Source organism: Pyrus communis, chromosome 8 (assembly GCF_041283825.1).
Source record: "Pyrus communis isolate YQ-2024b chromosome 8, ASM4128382v1, whole genome shotgun sequence".
NCBI lineage: Eukaryota > Viridiplantae > Streptophyta > Magnoliopsida > Rosales > Rosaceae > Pyrus > Pyrus communis.
In genome coordinates this window covers 17,170,890-17,193,850 of record NC_142572.1, presented here as the reverse complement: position 1 = coordinate 17,193,850, position 22,961 = coordinate 17,170,890, and the positions used below count along the sequence as shown (strand labels likewise).

The window sequence follows — 22,961 nt, the reverse complement described above, 5'->3', positions numbered from 1 at the left end:
GGATTATTGAAAGGGTGACCATTATCCTTGAGTAACCTATTATATGGCAAACAAGGTGTGGAACAAGGTTTGGAATGAACCATATCTGCCTTGACCAGCAAGTTTGAAACATATTTGGATTGAGAAAGAAACAAGCCACTGGAAGTCTGAGTAATTTGAATCCCAAGAAAATAATGAAGTGGACCCAAATCTTTAATATCAAACTCCTTAGTCAAAGCTATAATTACTGCAGTAATAGCCTTTGAAACACTGCCAGTAATTATAATGTCATCCACATACAGTAGAAGAATAATCACAAACTGTCCAGCATGCTTAACAAACAATGAAGGGTCTGAATATGTGGAAAGGAACCCCAGAGAAGGAAGAAATGATGTAAATCTCTCATTCCAAGCCCTTGGAGCTTGTTTTAAGCCATATAAGGACTTATGTAATCGACAAACATGTGTGGGGTGATTGGGATCACTAAAGCTTAGTGGTTGTGACATATAAACTTCCTCTTGAAGAATGCCATGAAGAAATGCATTCTTCACGTCAAGTTGATGCAGAGACCAACCAAAATGGGATGCCAAAGCTAGAACCAACCTCACTGTGGTAGGTTTGACAACAGGGCTAAAGGTTTCCCCATAATCAATCCCCTTCTTCTTGATTGAACCCTTTGGCAACAAGTCGTGCCTTATGCCGGGAAATAGATCCATCAGCATGTTTCTTGATTTTAAACACCCATTTGCAGCCTACCAAGTTCTTATTTTGAGGCAAGGGAACCAAAAACCAAGTATTTTGAGTTTTAAGAACTTGCAACTCTTCTTCCATAGCAGACAACCACAAAGAAGACTTGAGAGCTGACTTATATGTTGCAGGTTCAATCTGAGACATATCTATTAAGAAATCATCTTGTACAACTGAAAGATAGGCTTTCTTCTTTGAAATACCATTTTTAGCTCGTGTTTGCATAGAGTGAGTATTCATAGGAGGAATGGGAAGGATAACCTACAAATGATCAGGTTGAAACTCATACTGAACCGTAATACCATACTCACGATTACTCTCAGAAGCAGATTCACTACCGGATGGTCCAGATGGAATCTCAGGAGCCACAGGGGATTGTTGATCTGTTGATGCAGTAATGGATTGTAAGGAAGCATCGTGGAAACCACTGTGATGATCTGAGCTAGATGACATAGTATCAGGCATAATAGTGGTGTTAGGGAATGGAAGTGTAACTAAATGATTCTCCCTATTAATGGATATAGATGGAGATGAGGAGATACAGACAGGTTTAGAAGTAGGATTGGTGGGGACATAACTGTTTAAAGATAAGCTGGAATATGGAAACTCAGACTCATCAAATATCACATGTTTGGAAATGTAAAATTTTGCATGGAGAAAGTCATAACAAATGAACCCCTTGTATTTTGAAGCATAGCCTAAGAAAATACATTTGGTAGTTTTGGGTTGTAACTTGGTACTGTTGTGTGGTTTTAACAATGGAAAGACTGAACACCCAAAAATCCTGAGATGATGAATATCGGGAACAACATTAAACAATAGCTCAAATGGGGACTTATTGTGAAATGTAGGTGATAGCATTTTATTGATAAGGTACACAACAATTTGGCATGCAAATGACCAAAAAATTGGAGGTAAGGCAGCTGTTTGTAACAAGGTAATGGCTGTTTCAATGATATGCCTATGTTTTCTCTCGGCTAAACCATTTTGCTCAAGGGTATAAGGGCAGGACAATTGATGTTTCACTCCTTTAGTCAACAAAAATTGTTGAAAATATGTACGAAGGTATTCACCCCCACCATCACTCTGTAAGGTTTTAATTGAAGTGGCAAAATGATTTGAAACATAGTTATAAAAGCCAACAAAGGTGGAGAAAACATCACTTTTATTGATAATGGGAAATAGCCAACAGTGTCTTGTGCATTCATCAATGAATGTCACATAATACCTAAAACCATCTACAGAATTACAAGGAGATGGACCCCATACATCACTATGAACTACTTGAAAGGGATGAATTGACTTAGACACAGAATTAACAAATGGCAGTTTGCAAAACTTGTCTTCCAGACATATATGACATAGCACAGACAATAAATCAGGTAATACAGACAGATTACATTTCTTTAACATGACAGAGACCACTGAATTGGAGGGATGAACTAATCTATTATGTCAGAGACTAAAAGATACTTGATGTCCAAGATACGCAACATGAGACTTTGTAATGACAACATTACTCCTAGCCGGAAGTGGAATGGGGTACAATCCATTACTACAACGTCCTTGAAAGAGAATCCTTCATGTGGCATTGTCCTGGATCCAAAAGCAAAAAGCATCATATATCAGCCAATAGTTATTGTCCAGACATAATCTATGTATAGATAATAGGTTCTGAGACAATCTAGGAACATATAGAACCGAATTAAGCTGCAAGGGTTTTAATGGAGTATGTAGTGTGGAAGAACCAATATGAGATATTGATAAACCTGCACCACTTGCAGTCTGAATCGTTTCATTAGTGGGATATGGGGAAGCCAGGAACAGATTACTCATATCAGTAGTCATGTGTGAAGATGCTCCTCAATTAGTGAGCCAGAACTGTTGAGGAGAAGCACTTGGTTCACTTGACTGAGTATTTGTAACATGCATAACTGTAGGAGTTGAAGATGACACATTGGAATTCCTAAAATGACAATATTTAGCACTGTGATTCTTTTTCCCACAGATTTGACACCCCTCAGAAATTGCATTTTCAGAGTTTCGGAATTGGCAAGTAGGAGCCAAATGTCCAAACTTCCCACATATCTGACAAGATATACCAGAAAAACTTTGTTGCCTTGGTGGAGATGTACCAAGAATACCAGGAGCGTGATTCACAGTATAATTCTCATAGTTAGGCTTAGAGTTCCCAAACCAATTCTAAGAAACATATTGAAATTTCCCTTTGTTTTTGTTCTTGTTGTAGTTTTGATTGGAACCCAGAGGAGCCTCCGTATGCATGACCATTTGGGGAGGTTTTAGCCTTTAAAGAGTCACCATAAGATTTTGAGTCAGTGCTATTATTTCTGGCAACCATTGCAGACAAGAAAGGGGTAATAGGAACATTTTCAACCATTGCTTCCTCAGCAAGTAACTGAGATCTAAGATCTTTCATGGAAATAACATTCTCTCGACCCCTAATAATTGATCGCAGGGTATTATACTCAGAGGAGAGACCATTCAATGTTAAGATGACAATATCATCATCATCGAAGTGAACCCCAGCAGCAGCAAGATGATCACGAGCTTCTTTAAAATACATTGATATCGAATCAGTGCCCTTCTTAATGTTTTGCAATTCTGACTTCATCTGAAAAATCGTGGCCGGAGTAATAATCGAAAACTGTTCCTTAAGATGAACCCACAAGTCATAAGCACTAGCACTGCCAATTGCACACGAAATAGCAGAAGGAGATAAGGTCGTTGTAATCAATTGCATCAGCGCCCGATCATGCATTTTCCAAATCTTGAACTCATCAGTGTCAGCAGAAATAGAGGAATCCGCAGAACTAGTCACAACAAAACGAGCGGGACAAGGATGCGACCCATCCACAAAACCCATGAAACCATGGCCTTCAAGGAGCAATTCGATCTGAAAATTCCAAGTGAGATAATTGGAATCATCAAGTTTAACAGTCACAGAAGATGAAATTGTTGATATAAGAGACGTTATAGGAGACTGAAGAATCTTCAGCTGATCAGAAGTCACCATTGTAGCAAAACAGGAGAAAACCCTGATGAAAATGTCTCTAAAAACTTGTGACAAAGAGTTGGTGTGCAGAAAAGAGAATGCACCCAATGGAGGAAGCAGAGAACAATCAAGATCCCAAGAAGAAGAGAAACGACCGTCAATGGAGATAGATGAGCGGAAGCAGAAAAACCAAGATCAAAAAACCTTCAAGCACGAAGCTTTTCAGGCGAAAGATACCATGTAAACAGAAAGAAGTGCAGAAAACTTACACAGAGAGAAAGTATATTCTTTTGTATTGAATGAATTGTTATACTGCTTTACAGTTATATGTTGTATATATCTAGTTACATTGCTTAGGTACTAAGCTATTACAAGACTCACAAGATCTTGACACTTGTCATAATCTCTACTCACATATCCTAAACAAACTTAACTACCTCATGCATATAATATCTAACAATCTGAAGAGCTTATGGACAAGGACGTGAAGTTAAGGTGGGTTTCTATTTCTAGGACCCCCATCTTAGTAGCTACTGTTGTTAAAAGATGAACCACAATTGAACAACCTATGTTCAAGTGAAACTCTCAATTTTGGCTTTTATTTACAGAAGGTGAAGTTTTCTCACGTCCTTCCAAACAACAATCATGGAATATGCGTACAAATATATGAGATAATTGCCTAATATTGCTTGTGGAACTTTGAACTGTAAAGTGTTCTATTTGGATGACTTATATAGAATTAGACATTGTCTTTTCCTTTTGTTTTTTTTTGGGGGGGCCATGCATACACTCATATATTATTTGACATATGTTGCATTCAACAATAATATGGACGAAGAAAGAAGGAGGAGAAGAAGCAGAAGTGTTTCTTACGCACGAATCCTGAAACAGGAGATTGCAAAAGACCATATGGAGATATGCGAAGCCTCCACCCTCCTCTTTTCTCTTCTGCAATCACCAAAACTAGGCATTGGTTTTGGCGGATATGGATAATGCAAATATCTATTAATAAACATTCATTCTTCTGTATTATTATAACATAGACTTCAATTTCCTTGGGTATATCGTACTGATAGTGCATGTTGGTTTCAACGGATCTGGTTTATCTAATAATGATGCTTAATTGTTAAACCCTACTACTTTCTTCCTTAATTATTACCTTCTTCGAATTCTTTGGAGACTTTTTTTATACCTAATGTTCGATAAATTATGTGGGATAGTTGTGAGAGGTGAGTACCCAGTCAATCAACACAATGTAATTGGTCGATTGGCCACTCATATTTGACAAATTAAATCTGTCCCTCGTTGGAGAATTTCTAACGATATTATACCGCCCCTTTTTTTCTACATTACTTTTCCTTTATACAAACAAGGTTCAACTTGATTATTTGTGATTTGAGTATAAGCCTATAGCTAGTTACACCACTTTTCTAAACATCACTCTCTTAATGTAATGGCTTGTATTTAAAACATCACTCTCTTAATGCTGTGATTAATTAACATACAAGCTATTTGATTACGGCTACTTTTTCACATTTATATTACGAACATGGAGATCATGAAAAAAGTAAACTTAAAGAAAGAAAGACCCTCAAAGCTGGAAGCATGGCGATCAGAAAAGCTCGGATGTTCACTTTGGAATGAAATGGGATCGATGGAATATAACTTTTGACAGTGAGAGAGAATATATAGTTGGAGCCCTAAATATACTTTCACGAACATACGAACGTCTGGTGAAAAGAAGGCAAAGAGATACAAAGTGGAATGAAGCAAAGAAAAGGCTGGGCAAAGTCCCCACAACAGAAACAAAGTGAAGAAAATAAAATCCACAGCTTTATAGGGAATAAGGAGGAGGAGGGTTGGAATGATTAAACTGAAAATGAAAAAGGAAAAAACAAACTATTTATGATTTAGCTTGAAATTAATATAGAATATTATGTAGGCTAAATACGATTTTAGGGGAGGGAAAATGAAACAAACTAAATGATCGTTTGATAGTCTATTTCATTTTTATTTTGTATGCTACAGATAGGTAAAAAATATATGGGAAAAAGGAAGAGTGAAAATGGTGAAGGATGACGGAAGAAATGTAAGATAAATGTGAACGGAATGACCACATAATAAAACTAGAAACACAAAACTGCAAAAAAAAAAAAACTGTTTTCACTTTTAAGTTTCTGTTTTGCATAACCATCATTTCTCTCCATACTCTCTTCCGACCTCCGTTCACCTCTCCCACACACTTTTCTTTTATCTTCAACACAAAATATAAAACTACAAAGTAAAAACAAAATGGTTATCAAGTGACATCCTTAAGAACTTCGGCAATATAAACAAAAATAAATGGTCTTAGCCACATTAGTTGTAACTAATCCCTTTTTTAATACTGGTAAAATTTAGATATGATTAACTAGTTTCTAACCGTTTAGGAAATTAAGAAAAGAGGGATCATGAGTTAATTAGGGAGGGAAAAGGCAATTAAAGTGCATGAGGATGAGTATGACAGGACTGAGTTCGGTTGGGGTTTGCGGTGGTGGAAGTGGAGGTGGAAATAATAATGGAGTTTGCTAGTTGCTAGTTGCTAGATAGATAATAGAGGATGGTTTTACAATCATGGGGAAGCATATTCACTTTCCTCTTTGTCATCACTTTCTAAGGCATGATTAGATAAAAGTTTATCCATCTAATCTCCCTCCCTCACCCAAAATTAAACTTCATTTCCCTCCATTTACTTTTTCCCAAAATTAAACTACAATCTTCCTCCCCAAGACTCATACCATAATAGCTCGTGTATTATATAGTGTTTGAAGAATGTGAGATCTTTAAATAACACATCATCTATGAGCGATGACAAATCATCTCGTGCAATTCAAATTACTCTGTCACGTTTTTTGACAAAAGTAAGAATATTATACAATAATGTGAGATTATATATACTTTTTTTTTTTAATGTAGAAATTATTATATATATTTGATCAGTTGATTACTATTGAAATCAATTATCAAACCATTGGGGTTTCTTCGGCTAACTGGCTTGGCTCAGCTGTCTTGAACCTTAAGATGTTCCAAAGTCCTTTTTAAGCGTCCATGTGGGTTTCTTGGTTCTGTTTGATGGAAGGAAATAGAGTATTTCTAGTTATTAAGGGCCGGACTCTATAATCTCCCAATTGCAGGCCAGTCCAGTTGTCTTATTTGAGGCCCATATGCTTGACGAGCCGGACTCTATAATCTATGTTTTAATTGAGTTTTTTTTTTTTTTTTTCCTTTTACGGAAATAGTTATTGACACTCCAAAAATCTAATTGTACGCTCTAAACTTTTTATAAAAAGAAATGCTCTTATGAAAAATGCACAATTAAAATTTTAAAGTGCAATAATAATTCTCTTCTTAATTTATTTGCATTATTCTTGCACAAGCACGTACTAATCTTCTCTATATTGTTCTAATTTTATCTTCTCTCATTCGGTCTAATTATCCTCTCCGTATCCTTTTTATGAGAATCCTAGAAATCCTCACATTCTAACCGTTCATCATATCATGCAGTCAGTTTTCGTTAATTAATATTTGTGTTTAATTTTAAATAATAAAATTCAAATAATTTCTGATCGCATGATATACAATAAATAACTAAGATATGAAGATCCCTAGGATCCCCACAATTTGAATCCGGATGAGATCCAAATTTGTTCTAGTTTTATCTTCTCCCTATCTGTATAATTTACTTTGATTTCACCTTGATAAAATTTCAACTCTTTTATATTTATAAATATATCTTTCCTTCGGTAACAAACATGGTTGAACTGTTAAATTTCTAAGGCAAATGCCAAAAATATATATAAATTATGTAATTTTTATTGGTAATCCAAAAATCTCATTGTGCACTTCCCATGGCTGTATTTTTCTTTTTAAATATAAAAAGTTTATATGTGCACAAATTGAGTAAGTTTGAGAGCAACCCAAAACAAATTAATCTTCAATTAATTAACTAAACCAGTTTATACAACATTTTCTCCATTCCCACCCTTAAACCGGTTTAGCCGGTGGAGTGTACGACTGGGGTTTTACACCCTTGCACGCTACATATATAAACCCTCCGGCATTGTCCACCAAGCATAACCAAATAGCTTGTGCAAGAAAGCAACATAACAAAAGGAGACAGATTGTCTGCCTTCCTGTTTGGATGCTCTTTCCATCCTCTTCTATTTATGTGATCACGGTTAAACCACGTCAACATTTTATATTCCTATTGCGTTTTGTCTTATTATCTCTATAAAAATAAAAAAATAAAAAAAAGCAATATAAAATGTTGACGTGGCTTAATCGTAACCGCACAAAATAAAAGATGGAAAAGGGCAACCAAAACAGGAGGCCAAACAATTTGCCTCCAATTTATACCTCAACTCTTTTTAAGTAATACTAACAACTAAGCAGAAGAAATAATCACCTACTCCTTCGTTAGGTTACGATGTATGATGCCACTAACGGACCAATAAAATGCAGCCACGTAATACAATCCTGCTCAGGATGATTCAAGGTTGGCTAACCACTCTTCTACTTCTGAGTTTCTAAGTTTGGCCACCCACACAAGGTTTGGCACTAAAAGGACAACAAAAGCATGCAACAGATTGAAAAAATATAGCATTTTTGGACACAAATGGATACATAGAAATGGCATGTCACTAATTTACATTATGAAGGAAAGTAGCATGCTTCTGCTTCTACCATTGTTCAGTCGATCTTCGTTCAACAAGTCAAAACAAAGTATTTCAGATTCAAATAGAAACAAACATGTACAGGAATATTAAGAAGCGAAGTGATTTCGCACAACCCTTTTTCTTCCCCTGCACTCCTCCCTTTGTTTCTCATTTGGATTGAAATAAATCACATGAGAATCAACGGGAGTGTTAAAATCACTTCCCATTTAAGAATCTTAAGAATAATGCTACTTATGTCAAAAAATGGCTAATGTCTATGAAACTCTTTACTCTTTATCCCTATTTTCGGATGCCCGCATAATGCCTGTCTCATAGGGTAACAATGCATACTGACTTCGATAATATTTCTATGATGTATGGCTTTGACATAACAGATAAGAACAACAATGCATATGACTTTGATAATATTTATATGATGTATGGCTTTGAATTAAAAGATAAGAACTTTCTAATTTAACACATTACAAATATACCTCCATGCCGATAAACTTAGAGGACTGACAGAGAGGGCAGATGCTGAGCTTAGTTTCACAATCTTTACACAGGCAAAGATGCTTGCAAGGTAATAGAAGTATGCACACTTCATTGACTCGGCAGGCCTTGCAAGTCATCATCTCTTTCCCGTCATTATTCTCCTTGCAAAACATTTCCAAATTGATCGAACGGCCATTGCAGCAAGAAGCTGTATCATCTACCTCACTGTCACCGCATCCTTCTTTACTATCTCTACTTTGAGCATATACATGCTGAAGATTAAACCTTAGAGTTGAGATCATGTTTTCATTGCGCCTGGCTAGCTGTTGCCAAGCACCTGCTTCAACAGTCAACTGTTCCATTTGCTCTTCAAGCTCCATATTCTTCTCGTTAATGCTCTCCACTTCTGCTTCTTTCTCTCGCAGCTTCCGATGAACTTTGTCTTCCACAGCCGAGAGGGTCTGAAGTTGTGTGGCTAGGACCTTGTCCATGATAGTTTGCCGCAGTCGGTCACCCTACAAATTAAGAAATTAGAGTTAGTTTGATCAGTTCAAGAATCTATCGAATGGTTGTTTCTTGCTAGTAAGTAAACACGTTGACATAAAAGCAATCACCAAAAAGCAATTGGGACCCACAAAATATCCAACAAACCAAAAAAAGAAGGCCCAACGTGAAAACCCCAGAGAGATTCTTGAGAAAAGAAAAAAAAAAGTTACAGAATTTGCCAGAATAAGAAAATTTCTTAGTAATTCATTTCTTGTCAATACAATTCTCAACAGCTCCTCCAGAATGGCTAAGGGCACGTAAACCATCCACCCGGTACCACTACACACTTCTACTACGGGTGAAGAATTCAAAGGGATCAAATAGGAAATCATAGTCTGGTCCCCCAAGGAATCTAACTAGCAAAAGAAGACTTAACCACAAATTTACAAACCACACTTTCCTCACACCACCACTTCTACAGCCTTAAGCCGCAAGGATCCTCCATCAAAATGGAATACTTAAGAACATTATCCGAGTTTGCAAAATCTAGTTCATTTTATTAGGACTCGGCCTCTCATTGTTTAAGTAATGACTCCAATTCACTAAATACAGTTCACATTTAGATTGTATCCATAGTTGTGAAGAGTAGGAATCAAAATTTATCAGATTATAGTCCGCCGGATGAAGCATTTTACTATTAAAAGAAGTGCCATAAATTTAGTAACAAATGGCACATACTTTAGTCATAGATGTTGAATCATGATTGGATGCAAAGATTATATGTTATGTGTCATGTGACTTGTGAGTTGGGAAGTTGATAATATTTTGGGTTAACATCTTGAACTGAACTAAATTACACGCAGTGCCATCTCTATTCTCTAATCATAATGGCCTCGAACATAACAAATCATTTAAGTAATGGTAAATAACGTGGACATAATCTGTATATAAATATCAATGACCATTTCAAAAAAGGCAAAGGGATAATAGTCATATAATTTTGTGCTACACTAGAAATGTTGATTTTCTAGTTTCTGGGTATGAGAATCGTTGAAATACTACTTAGCCAGTTAACCGAACTGCTACTAAACTTAACAACCTATTATAGATGAAAATCAAACATGTCAGTAATTGAAATCAAACCATGGATTTTATAGATGAAAATCATCCTAAACGAAATCCAAGAATCTGCGATAAAAAAATTATTAGTAGTTCAAACCCGTACATAAACTCAACAAAAATGGCATCATCATCAAGGCAATGACATAACACCACTCTATATACAAACATATACAAAAATGTAAAAACACTGATCATCAGCAGATTAAGTAAGCATCTAAAAAAGTTCCTACAAAACATTCAACAAAGCAACAAGAAGATAAGGTCTTTTCCAAGAAACAAGACCTGGGCCTTGAGGAATCTATCAATCTCAGCATCCTGTCGTTGTAGCTCATGATCAATGTCATCACTGATAAGTGACAGCAACGATGAGTCCCCTGTAGAAGCCATTCGAGTATTGTCAAGGGACAAACCCAAGCCTGTGGAGACCGATTGCGGTTGCAGGAAATCAATGGACGATATTTGTGAGTTGTTCTCCAGGAAATTCTGTTCCTTTAGCTTTTTCCTTTTGGATTCGAACCCGTAATGACACTGCAAATCGGCGCCATTATCGCTGCCATCCGTTGCAGCCACCGGACCGGGCGCGAATCCTACTACATGAACTAAAAAGAAGACACCACTTATTTCAGGTAATGTTCCACAAGCTCAAGATCAAATAATCAAGGCTCTGTTTGGTTGCTAAGAAAATCTAGGAAAAGATAAGGGACAAAAATGTCACGGAATAATTAAAGTCTTGAACTTTAAGCAATTAAGTTATTAAATTTTGATAAATTCAGATCAAATTCGCAGCGAAAACACGGAAATGACGCTAAAGTGACCATTTTTATCTAAAACCCTCTGGAAATTGGAGCACTGGATTTAAAAAATCCAAACTTTTTGGCTTGGCAATGTTACAGATTCTGGGCAACCAAACAGAGCATAAGAAAATTTAAGAAAAGGAGGAGGAAAGAGAAATTACAGGGCGGGACGTAAGGAGGATGCTGCTGGGGATGATCGTGTAAATTGCCGGGGTCGTAATACGCCACCGCCGGCGACATCTGGCCGTCGATTGTGTACAAATTTCTACACCAAAAATGTGGAAAAAGAAATAGAGATTAAAATAAATAAATAAGGAGAAGTCATTAATATTAGACGAAATTGATGAAATAATTACCTGAAAGACATGGATTGTTGCTGCTGTTGTTGGGGTGGGTAGTGCTGTTGGAAATGGTGCTGGGGAACAGCCATATCTATTGAGGTTCTAGAGAGAGAGAGTCAGAGAGTTTTAGAGAGATAAGGAGAGAGTTCCTTTCTCCGCTGGGACAGAAATGGAGAGGGAGAGAGAGAGAGAGAGAGAGAGAGAGAGAGAGAGAGGTTGCTTATTGCTTGTGTGAAAGGCACAACTGGCTCGCTGGCCGTGGGAAGATTCCATCTTTATTTTTCACCGCTTGTCCTCATTTGTTATCAGGCTTCTTATTTGTGGGCTTTTTTTGGTAAATCCCACAAATTTTACTCTTGCTCTAATAGCTTGGGTCCATTTTATCGGGCCTGATAACGAATAAAGAAAAGAGAAGTTCGGTTAAGTCACACAATGAAAAACTTAATTTAACATTGAATTTACCTTCAATAAGATTCAAACCTAAAACCTCTCACTTACAAATTAAGAAGAATATCATTAAATTGTAATACTAAATGATAATAATGATAATTCCTGTGGGTTGACATTTGACATGATCTTACAACTCAATGAAGGTGTTCATGGGTCGGGTCGGGCTCACGTCGAGAAGGATTGGACACGTACAGTCTCTTCTAACCCAACATAATTAGTAATTGTTTTCCAAGCCCAAAAATGATGTGAGTTCGTAGTCCGTATTTCACACAATATGTTTCGAGTTTAATTCCTAATGTTAGTGAATCATACAATAGAAATTGAAATATCTTTATGAGTCTTTTCAACCTCCCAAAAAGTGATAATAAATCCAATATCTAATCCTTTTTAATGAAAAAAAAAAAAAAAAAAACACGATACGAATATTGAAAGTGACATGATTACTAAAAATATTATGCATCGGGTTTAATGTTCAAGCCCAAACTTACATAAGGTTTATATCAAATAAAAGGGTAACGTTTTCATACTATGTAACATTCATACTAAGGGCTTTTTCAAATTAAAATTGTAAGTTGGAAAAATTAAAAGAAGGTAAGAGAATCTCCAAATGAGACATCAAATATTGAACACTAAATTTCAACTTGATGATCTACGTGGTAGTTTGACATCATATTAAAATTACATCTCTAACCAATGTGTCTAATATATTATTTTATATTTTAATATATTAACTTTTCAAATCATATTGAATGCTAAAAGAAATATAAATAACTTTTCAGTACTGTTTAGTGTTTAGTTATCTCATCCGTGCTTAATTTCACTGTTTTCGTATATATGCAGGAGAGCGAGTTCACAACAATTGGGCTTAGTTGGTTTTGGCTCTATGGTTAGATTTTACACCAAAAAACATCAAAAGTATTGCCTCCATAAGTGACGCAATATACAATACATGCTAAAGTCTTCATCGCAAAATACTTTTGATGAAGACTTTAGCATGTATTGCCTAATGTTACTCTCCTCGTGGCCCACAAGGTTTTCTAGGCACACGCCCTATATATGGTCCTCATGGCCCAAGCTCTATTCAAGTTCCAACAAATCACAACTCCCACCGCGGTCGAAAGGGAGATGCCACTTCCATCGAATCCCTAACAAATCGTAAGAACCACCTTAATATGCATAATTCAGTATCTTAAAAATCAAGAATCGTCTAGGAACTAATTTATCCATTCACATTCATTCTTTCCTTTATTCACATTCAAGAATTCCTCTTATGACTTTCTCATACAATATATAACAAGGAGAAATGTAAAGAGGCTCTTTTAAAATGGGATTTTTCATAAATTCTCTATCACCTTATATTTTAATATCAATTTAAATGTTTTCATTATAAAATATTATACCAAAATTACGAAGCAATTAATTAGTGATCTCATGTGCTTATAGCCACCAAAAAGAAAAAAACAATTACGAATTACAATAATTTCAGTTTATTTTCAATTACAATAAAATGAAAATAAAAATGAATAAATAAATAAGAGAGAGAATGTGTGAATATAGTAAGTAGTAATACAACATGAAAATCAACGCTCATCTTGGGCACTCGGGCAGACCAAAAGTCCCAAACCGTGTTTTCTTTTCCTCCCTCACAGTCTGCCCGCTGAGTTGTCCCACCACTTGTCCTCTTCAACGAAAACAAAGAAAAAGAATAATTTTTAACGAATTTCGTGTGCTTCCTCCTCCTATGTCGATCAACTAGTGGTGCAGTTCGTGAGCTTGATCGGAACGTTGAGCTTCTTGGGATCAAAAGTCACAGAACAATCAACCCGTCGGTTGAATTTCGGCTTCACCAACTTCCCCAAAACGTAGGCTCTGGATCGGATCACGAAGCTCAGCTGCAGCGGCACCGGCAGCGCCGTCGTCCCCGTCACGCTGTTCATGCTCGCGCCGCTACCGTACAGCGGTATTTTATCGCCAAATACCCGAACGCTGATCGATCTTTGACTCTTCCTCGATTGATAAAAATTTTTAATCTGCAAAACCCAATTGAGATTAACGATCTAATCGATGACTTAATGGATGAAACTATGAAAGTTAAGTATTGAAATTGGAAATTGGACTTACTGGACCGGAGGCGATTGTGATTTGGAAGTATGATAGATCTAGAGGCTTCGGCATTACGTGCATTCCGAAGAACGTGCCGGTGTTGCGGAATGTGAACTTCACTGTGGAATTGACTGAGATCATATCAGTGGAAACGCCGGTGGAATCCGAACCCGCTTGAATCTTGAACTGTTCGAACGTCACACTCTGCAATTATACAAAATTCACCCGAATTAATCACTACCCAGATAATCAATTTTCCAAATGGAGATTGATAATCGATAATGACAATGGCGAATCGGACGAACCTTCATGGTGATCTTGGGCTTCATGGGCCTACTGGCGCCCCAGAGAATCAGAGCGAACATGGAGAAGAGGAGGAAGAAACCGAGAACGAAAGCTGGAAAGTAGCACCGCCGTGGGAAGCCTTTGGATCCCTCTTCTCCCTCCAGAAGGCCTTCCTCTTCGATGACGGCTTGCTCCTTCCACGGCTTCTGTCCCTTCCGGTTCTGGCGGGACCCGTCATTGGGGTTGATCTTTCGGGATCCGGATTTGAGGGACCCGGAGAACCGGGTGGACGAGGACTCGCGGGAGTGGCGGCCGATGGAGGAGTGGGAGTGGGGAGGGGAGCCGGAGGGACTGATGACAGGGGTGGACTGAAAAGACGTCGTGGTTTTCTCTCCATCGTGGGAGTCGCGCGAGGGGCTCTGGACGTAGTAGACTGGGCGGCGGCCTGGGGATCTGGTGGGTGACGACGGCGCGAGGCTGGTCACCTCGGAGTCGGTCTTGGCGTGCATTGCAGCGGAGTTTGGATTGTTTGGTTTCGATTCGGAGTTGCTTTAATGGAAGAGCTAAGCTGCGCTGAGCTGAGCTAGTGTGGAGTAAGATTATACCTTACTGCGGTGGAGAGGAAAGACAAAAGTCACAAAAGTGGGGTGATAATTTTTTTTTATTTTTTTTTATTATTATTTAAAAAGGAATAACTGCTGGCAAATTATGATTATTCATCTTTGTTGAAAGCCGATAAGACTCACAAATACATTTTAACATTTCTCTAGCCACAAGTCTAACTTCTACACTAACAGAGGGTTTCGAACCCAAAACCTCAAAACTTTAATGCTAATTTTTAATGGAAAGTGTTATTAGCACTTCAAAAATCTCATTCTACCTTTTTCACAAATATATTTTTCTTTCCAAATATAGAAAGTTTGAAATGTAGAATAAGATTTTTTGAATGCCATTAACAATTCCTTTTTTAATTAGGGGATTAATGTTTGTGATTTGGTGGGTGAGAAAGTTTAGCTTAGGCGAAATAATGGTAACTAATTAAACTGACAGACATATCACAGTTGGCACCGATCGAATGTCATATGACAAATTGCCAGATACTCTTATATGTTGCTGTTGTTCGTAAATAATTCACGCACTCACTTTTTTTTTTTTTTATCTTTCACACATTATTATATAAAGGTTTTTTTATTAGCATTTCATTAATAGTTGAATACACCCTATTTTATATTTATTGTTAAATGATTGGTATAAAATGACTATATAAACCCTAAGAAGTAAAGAAAAACAATTATTTACTCCCTACACCCCAAATCGCTTAAAACAGATCCTATCCAACTGTAAATTATATATAATTTTGTATACACCTACACTCACAATGCCGTGAGTATGTTTTTTTTTTTTTTTTTTTTTTTTAAATGTTAAGGATTCTGCAACATTAGAGATGGAGTACTTTGAAATATTCAAATCTTCTTTGAGATAGTGTAGTAGAGATCTTTTTTTTTTCTTTTGCTAAAAATGTTCAAGCACGTTTGCTATTTATTTATTAGGATGGTTTGTGGTGCAATTTCATTCAAGCATGATTGCAAAACCGAGAATCTACATGGACACAGCAATAGCAAAATCAACTAGCCCCTTCATGATTCCTTATTTAAGAAAAGCCAGCAAAATAACTATTTCTGAGTTGAAAATCAAATTCACATTTAGAGCTTAATTCCCCTAAATTGACAAAAATCTTGGAGCAGTAGAACCATGCGCACTATTTGTGTGCTGAAGACAAAGGGTTTAAGTTTATTTTTAGGAAATGATGAAGACTCGAGGTAGATTTTGGTGTGGGTTGTGTGGGGTGTATGAAATGTTTGGGTTGTGTGGGGGTGTGAGGGTTGTTTCGGTTAGTAAGTAGGGTGTATTAAGATAATTTTTAGTTTAAAAAATAAATGTGAGGTGTCTTCATCAATATATGGAAGGTTAATAAAACAACCTTTATATAATTATTATTTATTATTTATATTTAATTTGTTCAATTTAATGGGTACAAACAAAAAGCACTGCAAAAAACTAAAAAAAAATGTGTGAGAATCAAAATCTACTTTCTTGGTCTAAAGTGATTATACCTTCTTCCAATTATAATATTGCTAGTTCACTTGTATTAAAAAAAATAAGAGTTGATTATGTGTTTATGGGAAATTATTGAATGTAAACAATCAAATTTTGTACTTTAACAATCGTAATTTTTTTTTAATACAACAATATCTTTACAATAAGGGATAGGGGGCATTAGGCTATGCTATTCAATGAGAACTCTATAACAAATCGTATCTAACTCGTGATTTACGAAAATCGAATTTAAAATTTTTTACTTAGAAATAAAAAAAAAACTATAATGCTAAGTGAATAACGATCGTAAATTAAACATATGTTTTTATCATGCACGACTTCTTTTACAAAAAAGATAGTGAGCAATGCATACTGACTTTTTGTATGTTTATATAAAAAAATAAAATGTGAGTTTTATTTTACAACTTGTAATTAAATATATAGAAATTGAGAACCATATCAATTGGTTAGAGGGCTACTTGATCTCTTACAATTTCTTCTTTTTCTTTCCAGATGAATCCCATCCAAATTTGGCGGCACTTCCTCCCGTTGAAGGCCACAGTCCCCTCCTCCCTCTTTCTATCATTCACCTACGCCTTCTCCTCTTTCTTATCAAGATTTATAAATAAAATAAAAGACAAAAAACCAAATCCAACAATTCTACATTCCCGATTTCGATTTTCGACGAACCATCCAACCACCAATAGTGGCTCGAGGACCCTAGCGAGCCATCTCAGGTACTTATGTTTAATCATGATCATTATTTTCGATTTATTTAATCTAGCATTTAAAAAAAAAAAATGCGTGCAAGTATCTCCCAGTGTTTAAAAATACAATACGTTATGAGGCAATTACATTTTATCACCTTTAAGATTGCTTCATATAATGCTTTGCATCCTATTGTTAAATGTATAACTTATACCGGTAATATAATACATTAAATTAATTATAACAACAAAAATAAAGATTTAAATTCGGATGTATAAGGAGAACACACTTATTTACCCAATTTGGCTATGCCCTAAGCCTTCAATTTTTTTAGCAATCGTATTAAACTTAGCAAATTGTGATGTGTCTTGTAGTGTTATTGTTAAATAATGATGTGGCTCACTTCAGTTACGGTTTTTGCGTAATTAAAATCTCATGAACGTCCCGTGGATCAAATATTAATAAAAAATTAAAAATGAATTAATTGCTAACTTTTATCAGATAACGTAGGGAATGTAAGTTTGCGCCATCTTTGAACAGGAAAAGAGGCGAGAACGAAAATAAAAATGACATCCAGCTCTGCAATGACTCTTAATTCTATCCTGTCAGTCGAAGCCGGCATTGGTTGTTGGGACCTCCGCACGGGAGCCGAGCAGCTCCGCTACAAGCTTTGCGCCTCTCCGCCTCACGGCCTCATCTGCGTAGGCGAACGGTTCCTCGCCTCCTCTCAGCTTTGCGAGTCTTCCTCCTCCTCTGGCACTGTCCTGGCCCTGGTCCAAGGTAAGATCACCTCCTTTCTTATGCACACAACCTGTTTGATGAATTGCCTCAATTGATAAAAGTCTGCATTTTTATTGAATTTTAGGAATTCTTGCAATTTTATTGAATTTTGGGTGTTTTGATGTGCAGCCGCAAGTTCATGTGTAGAGCTTTCCAAAAGAATCGATGAATCCGCTCGCTGCGAACAGCGAAAGCACATAGATTGTTGGCGGAGGCTCGTCGGGGAATATCTACTTGTGGGAGGTTATTTTTCCTAAACATTTTTCTTTATCTTCTTGGTTTTTCGTAGCATGTATTCTTATAAGTTCCTCAATAACTATTACATGTCTTTTGCCTATGGCCCCATTATGTATTGATGCATTCGTATTCATCTCCAATAAACAAAAAAGCAATGCATTCTTGAAACTGCATGTGTATTATAGTTTTGATTTGTGTGTACATTTCTTAGGTTTGGAGCGTAGGAAGTGGGAGATTATTGAGAAATTTGCAATGTACTCTGCAGGTCCAGTGAATAATATTCTAGTCATTCGACAACATTTTTCTGAGAAATGTACAAGAAGTTGTATCAAGGTTGCAACTTGTGTTGTATTCTTGGTTCTGACGTCAACTGAAGACCTCAAACAAGTCTGGAGCTCTTTGCATTATAATGTACACACAAGCGCACAATTAATGTGTCGATGTCCAGACGATCTTCATTCTGCTTGAAAGCAAATGAAAAGACCATTCTGGTGAAATCTTAATGCAGCAGCCAACCACCGGTTCTAATAATGCATGCAACTTTCTCTCCCTTTCCATCTCACTTCCCCTGAAGAGAAAATGTGTCAGCCCTGCGTTCATTAGCAGCTCTCGCAACAGTTAGGCAGGAAGGATTAACGAAAAAAACTTCAAAAGGTCAACGAAACGTGCATGCATAAACTAATCACCCCAATTAATTTTGAGATTACCTGTTTTTGCACTCTTCCTTTTGGATGATTTTTGCACCCGGCCCAACACAGCTCCAATGTAGTGGTTTTGGTTTATTTCAGGTAGCTTTGTTTGTGCACCCTGTAACTGCTAGTAGCTAAATCGGACAACTGGAGGTCTGCAAAATTTTGTGACTATAAAATGTTACTTTCTTGCATATAATTTTCGGTTTAAAGTTGCTTATAATCTCAAATCCAGAGATTTCAAAAATAAAATAAAATAAAACTAGAGCATTGCAAATCACGATATTGGGAGAGGGGGAATCGACCTGGGGACACATTTTCTGGAGATTTTAAAAATAAAATAAAACTAGAGCATTGCAAATCACGATACTGAGAGAGAGGGAATTGAAATCGTGACCTGCAGCATGGTCTTAACCAAGTTACAAGTCCATTGCAACATTACATATACAGTTATACTTTTCTAGTTGGAATAATCTTGTAATTTGGCAAGTATAATAAAAGCTCTACCCAGAAATTAGAACATTGATGTAAAATGAATAGAGTGAGTTGGTAAATAAATAGAAAAGAGGTTAATTACCAGAAGTGGAAGGCCTCTCATGCAACTAAACAGCATCCTCCGCTTAGAATATGACGTCACCCTCTTCGTCAGTAAGAAAAGGGATTCTACCTCTGATTTTGGTGTTGGGGATGTGAGAAATCCACTCATTTCCTCTGCGGCAATCTTGTGCAAGACTATCACAGTATATGATGCTTAGTGTCTGAAGTGGTGTTTTCCGCAAGAAGTCTGGCAGTGTCTTTAGCTGAGGGCAGTTCCCAATCTCTAAAGAAGAAAGGCATGGCATTATGGTAATATGAGAATCCTTTTCCTTCCACTCTTCCACTCCTTTCCACTCTTCCCATGCCTCCATCTTCCAAAATACGAGTTCTTTAAGTTTTGGGAATAGAGTAACGCATGATGATGCTGATGACGTTTCCTTTTCTATTCCCAGAAACTCAACTCCAACCTTTTTTACTCCTTTCATATGAGAAATGGTCAGCCTTTCGAGGGATGGCAATCTTCCCAAATGAGGTAAAACTTCACATTTGTTCCAATTATCAAGAGTAAGAAATCTCAAACTGTTTAATGACATGATCCAGTTGGGGGTAGTACTTTCATTATGCCTTGCAATATATAAAGATTCCAAATTTGGATGCGGTCGTAAAAAATTCAGTGTTTCTGCACTACTACTGCTTCTTTTTCTTCCCTCCTCATCTTCCCGATCTGTAAAAACCATATACAAATTTGAGAGCTGTTGTTTGTTCCCCAAAGGTGATGCTTTCTCACCTTCACCCGCAACAACTTTCATATCCCCATCAACATCTATGAAGAGTGTCCCCTGAAGTTGGTCTAAGTTTCTCAAATCTCCCAATTTGAACGCTTCATTGTCATCTTTACCACCACCAACAGGGCACCGATCTAGTCCTCTTAGATTTGTTAATCTCCCAATCCCTTTCGGCAAGTACTTCAGCTCATAGCAACCCTCAACATAAAGATGCTTTAAGTTAATCAACTTTCCCATGCTCTGAGGTAGACTTTCAAGTACCCTACACCAATTAAGGCGCAATGTCTGCAAATTGTATAAATTACACACCCCATTCGGTAGCTTTTTCAAAGGATTTTTGGACAAATCAATTAACCTCAGATGCACCAATTCACCTATCTCTTCCGGAAGCACTTCAATACAACCACCACTCAAATTTAATGTCCTAAGATGTTTCAATTGCGAGATCAAAGTTGAGTCCACAACATTAAATTTTGAATCAAAAGTTGCAAAAGTACGTAGATCGCAGCTGGAAAACGAAACACATGAGAGTAGACCCTCAGGTGCAAGCATTAAAGTCAAATGGCGGATCTTATCACCCAAGGGCTTTATTGTACTGTTACCACCCTTAACCTCCATTGTAAAGCATTCATGTTGAGTAAGATACTGCAGAAAGTCATGCACAATATCATGCATTTTACACCTCCAGATATTTCCATCATTGTGTTTTTCAAAGCCTTGAAAGAAAGATCGCATTGCTAAATTATCAAAAAACCTTTGGCCAATTATTTCTTTCTCTATGTTTCCTTTCGAATAGAGATAATCTTGTGACATCCACAACTCAATCAAATAATCTTTATAGATCAAATGATCTTTTGGAAAGATAACACAATATAGAAGGCATCGTCTGACCGCAGGTGCCAAATCAAAATAACTCAGTAATAGTGGTTGGAAAACTTGTTGCTCAACCTCTTCAAGGTCCCATATCTTACTGTTCAAAACTTCTTGCCATTCTTTCCTCGTTTTCTTGTAACGCATGAGACTACCCAAAGTCTTTGCAGCCAGAGGCAAACCCTTGCACTTTTTTGCTATTTCTTCACCAATGGCTTCCAACACACCATCCTTATCCCTATTATAAAATGCCATGCGGTTGAATATTGACAAACAATATTGTTCGCTCAACCTCTCCAAATAGATTGTGTGAGTGAGAGCTCCCATCATATCAGCAACCTCTTGTTTTCGAGTGGTTACCAATATTCTACTACCATGGGCGCCACTTTGTATTAATGGCAACTTCAATTTCTCCCACTTTCTTTGGTCTTCAGTCCACACATCGTCTAGGACAAGGAGAAACTTCTTTCCCTCAATTGATTTAGACATACATTGCAAGAAAGTTTCCAATTCATCTGAATTTGGGTTGGTAGCGCCGACACCCTCAATGATGGCTTTGGCAATTTTGATCTCATCAAAAGGGTCCGAAACACAAATCCATATTTTGATCTCAAAACAAGCTTTAACATTTTCATCGTTAAAAGCCAGTTGGGCCAGCGTTGTCTTCCCCATTCCTCCCATCCCGACAATAGGGATGACAAGGAGGCCCCTCTTTTCTTGACTACTCTCATTCAATAACTTGCTAACCAAAACTTCCTTTTGTTGTTCTCTACCAAATACGATAGATTCATCAATAAAAGAGGAAGTTTTCTCTCGCTCAGGTTGTTCAATGATTATTCTCTCCATGAATTGAAAGTTATATGTTTGTTTGCGCTTAGCAATCACATCTAAATTTTCATTCAAACTTTTGATCTTACGAGCAATTTTACCATGACGAATTACCCGACTGACTTGGCTGAAACAAAAGCAAGAGGAGGGAATAGAGAAACATACCGCCGTCTTCTTCTTCTCAGTAACAAGAGAAGTACTTCCACCATTCGCTTCTTGTTTCTCAACTAGTTGTTTCAGTATTTCAATGTTCCACTCATCCAGCACATTGTCCATCTTGTACGACACCTCTATCAGCTGCTCCAGCCAATTTCTGACGTTGGCCTCCTTCACTTGCCTCAGCTCCGCATCCTCAACCACAGCACCAATTGCTTTAAGATTAGCCTCGAATTCTTGAACATCTTTCTCCGCATTCAAAACCAGCTTCACCTCTTCTTCGACGTACTGGTAAGTTACTGAAGCCAATTTTTCGAGCAGCACAGAAATGAGTGCCTCAGCCATCTTTCTGTTAGCAATGGAAACAGAGAAAACCAAAAGATCTGAACTGAGAAGTGCTGGATTGGTATGGTATTTTCTTCTGGCCAAATTTGGACATAAGAATATGGGTCGGCTAGACAAATAATAATAATAGGGTATAGATGAGTCATCCCTCACTTATTTGTTCAACTTGTATAGCAGGCACGCCTTGATCCTCATAATAAAAAATTCTCTTTCCAGTCAATTTACATCCTAAACATCTTATTGTAAAAAAGATAGTCAAAAAAGGCAACAATAATATTTAAATCCTCTTTCCTGTCAATTTACACCCTACCTAAAGTTTATTAATATTTATACCCTACCTAAAGATTTTTAATATTTAAATCCTCTTTCCTGTCAATTTACACCCTACCTAAAGTTTATTAATATTTATACCCTACCTAA

The 22,961-nt window shown here is 36.9% G+C and overlaps 4 protein-coding genes across 7 annotated transcripts; 1 reads left to right on the top strand and 3 right to left on the bottom strand.

Moving 5' to 3' along the window:
* Nucleotides 1-8,342: 8,342 nt before the first annotated feature.
* On the bottom strand, nucleotides 8,343-11,917 carry LOC137718258 (putative BOI-related E3 ubiquitin-protein ligase 2). 2 transcript variants are annotated; one of them, XM_088699299.1, is made up of 5 exons: nucleotides 11,687-11,916; nucleotides 11,492-11,595; nucleotides 10,819-11,135; nucleotides 8,928-9,443; nucleotides 8,343-8,476 (listed from the first exon to the last, which is right to left on the bottom strand). In XM_088699299.1, exons 1-5 carry the CDS (start codon nucleotides 11,758-11,760, stop codon nucleotides 8,468-8,470), a joined length of 1,020 nt encoding a protein of 339 aa, XP_088555425.1. In that variant the 5' UTR covers nucleotides 11,761-11,916; the 3' UTR covers nucleotides 8,343-8,467. The 2 variants fall into 2 exon arrangements, with proteins under 2 accessions (XP_088555425.1, XP_068313877.2); XM_068457776.2 differs by lacking the exon at nucleotides 8,343-8,476 and having other exon boundaries at nucleotides 8,823-9,443; nucleotides 11,687-11,917.
* Nucleotides 11,918-13,574: 1,657 nt separating this feature from the next.
* LOC137718684 (uncharacterized) lies at nucleotides 13,575-15,124 on the bottom strand. The gene is made up of 3 exons (XM_068458232.2): nucleotides 14,530-15,124; nucleotides 14,243-14,428; nucleotides 13,575-14,151 (listed from the first exon to the last, which is right to left on the bottom strand). The coding sequence occupies exons 1-3, from the start codon at nucleotides 15,016-15,018 to the stop codon at nucleotides 13,870-13,872; spliced, it is 957 nt and encodes a 318-aa protein (XP_068314333.2). The 5' UTR covers nucleotides 15,019-15,124; the 3' UTR covers nucleotides 13,575-13,869.
* A 2,682-nt stretch (nucleotides 15,125-17,806) lies between these two features.
* On the top strand, nucleotides 17,807-21,028 carry LOC137716960 (uncharacterized). Of its 2 annotated transcripts, none has more exons than XM_088699087.1 (3): nucleotides 17,807-18,094; nucleotides 18,224-18,337; nucleotides 18,543-21,028. In XM_088699087.1, the coding sequence occupies exons 1-3, from the start codon at nucleotides 17,881-17,883 to the stop codon at nucleotides 18,797-18,799; spliced, it is 585 nt and encodes a 194-aa protein (XP_088555213.1). In that variant the 5' UTR covers nucleotides 17,807-17,880; the 3' UTR covers nucleotides 18,800-21,028. The 2 variants fall into 2 exon arrangements, with proteins under 2 accessions (XP_088555213.1, XP_068312396.2); XM_068456295.2 differs by having other exon boundaries at nucleotides 17,810-18,094; nucleotides 18,597-21,028.
* LOC137717433 (putative disease resistance protein RGA3) lies at nucleotides 18,491-22,755 on the bottom strand. 2 transcript variants are annotated; one of them, XM_068456807.2, is made up of 3 exons: nucleotides 19,598-22,755; nucleotides 19,039-19,175; nucleotides 18,491-18,899 (listed from the first exon to the last, which is right to left on the bottom strand). In XM_068456807.2, the coding sequence occupies exon 1, from the start codon at nucleotides 22,539-22,541 to the stop codon at nucleotides 19,641-19,643; it is 2,901 nt and encodes a 966-aa protein (XP_068312908.2). In that variant the 5' UTR covers nucleotides 22,542-22,755; the 3' UTR covers nucleotides 18,491-18,899; nucleotides 19,039-19,175; nucleotides 19,598-19,640. The 2 variants fall into 2 exon arrangements, with proteins under 2 accessions (XP_068312908.2, XP_068312907.2); XM_068456806.2 differs by having other exon boundaries at nucleotides 18,491-18,921; nucleotides 19,598-22,702.
* Between the last annotated feature and the right edge of the window lie 206 nt (nucleotides 22,756-22,961).

Coding starts and splice junctions, on each gene's coding strand:
- LOC137718258 (XM_068457776.2), bottom strand. CDS start 11,760: ATGGCTGTTCCCCAGCACCATTTCCAACAGCACTACCCACCCCAACAA. Junction 11,596..11,686: donor CAACAATCCATGTCTTTCAG/GTAATTATTTCA, acceptor TTTTTGGTGTAG/AAATTTGTACACAATCGACG. Junction 9,444..10,818: donor ATAGATTCCTCAAGGCCCAG/GTCTTGTTTCTT, acceptor CTTAATTTGTAG/GGTGACCGACTGCGGCAAAC.
- LOC137718684 (XM_068458232.2), bottom strand. CDS start 15,018: ATGCACGCCAAGACCGACTCCGAGGTGACCAGCCTCGCGCCGTCGTCA. Junction 14,429..14,529: donor AGCCCAAGATCACCATGAAG/GTTCGTCCGATT, acceptor GTATAATTGCAG/AGTGTGACGTTCGAACAGTT. Junction 14,152..14,242: donor TCACAATCGCCTCCGGTCCA/GTAAGTCCAATT, acceptor TGGGTTTTGCAG/ATTAAAAATTTTTATCAATC.
- LOC137716960 (XM_088699087.1), top strand. CDS start 17,881: ATGACATCCAGCTCTGCAATGACTCTTAATTCTATCCTGTCAGTCGAA. Junction 18,095..18,223: donor TGTCCTGGCCCTGGTCCAAG/GTAAGATCACCT, acceptor TTTGATGTGCAG/CCGCAAGTTCATGTGTAGAG. Junction 18,338..18,542: donor GGAATATCTACTTGTGGGAG/GTTATTTTTCCT, acceptor TACATTTCTTAG/GTTTGGAGCGTAGGAAGTGG.
- LOC137717433 (XM_068456807.2), bottom strand. CDS start 22,541: ATGGCTGAGGCACTCATTTCTGTGCTGCTCGAAAAATTGGCTTCAGTA.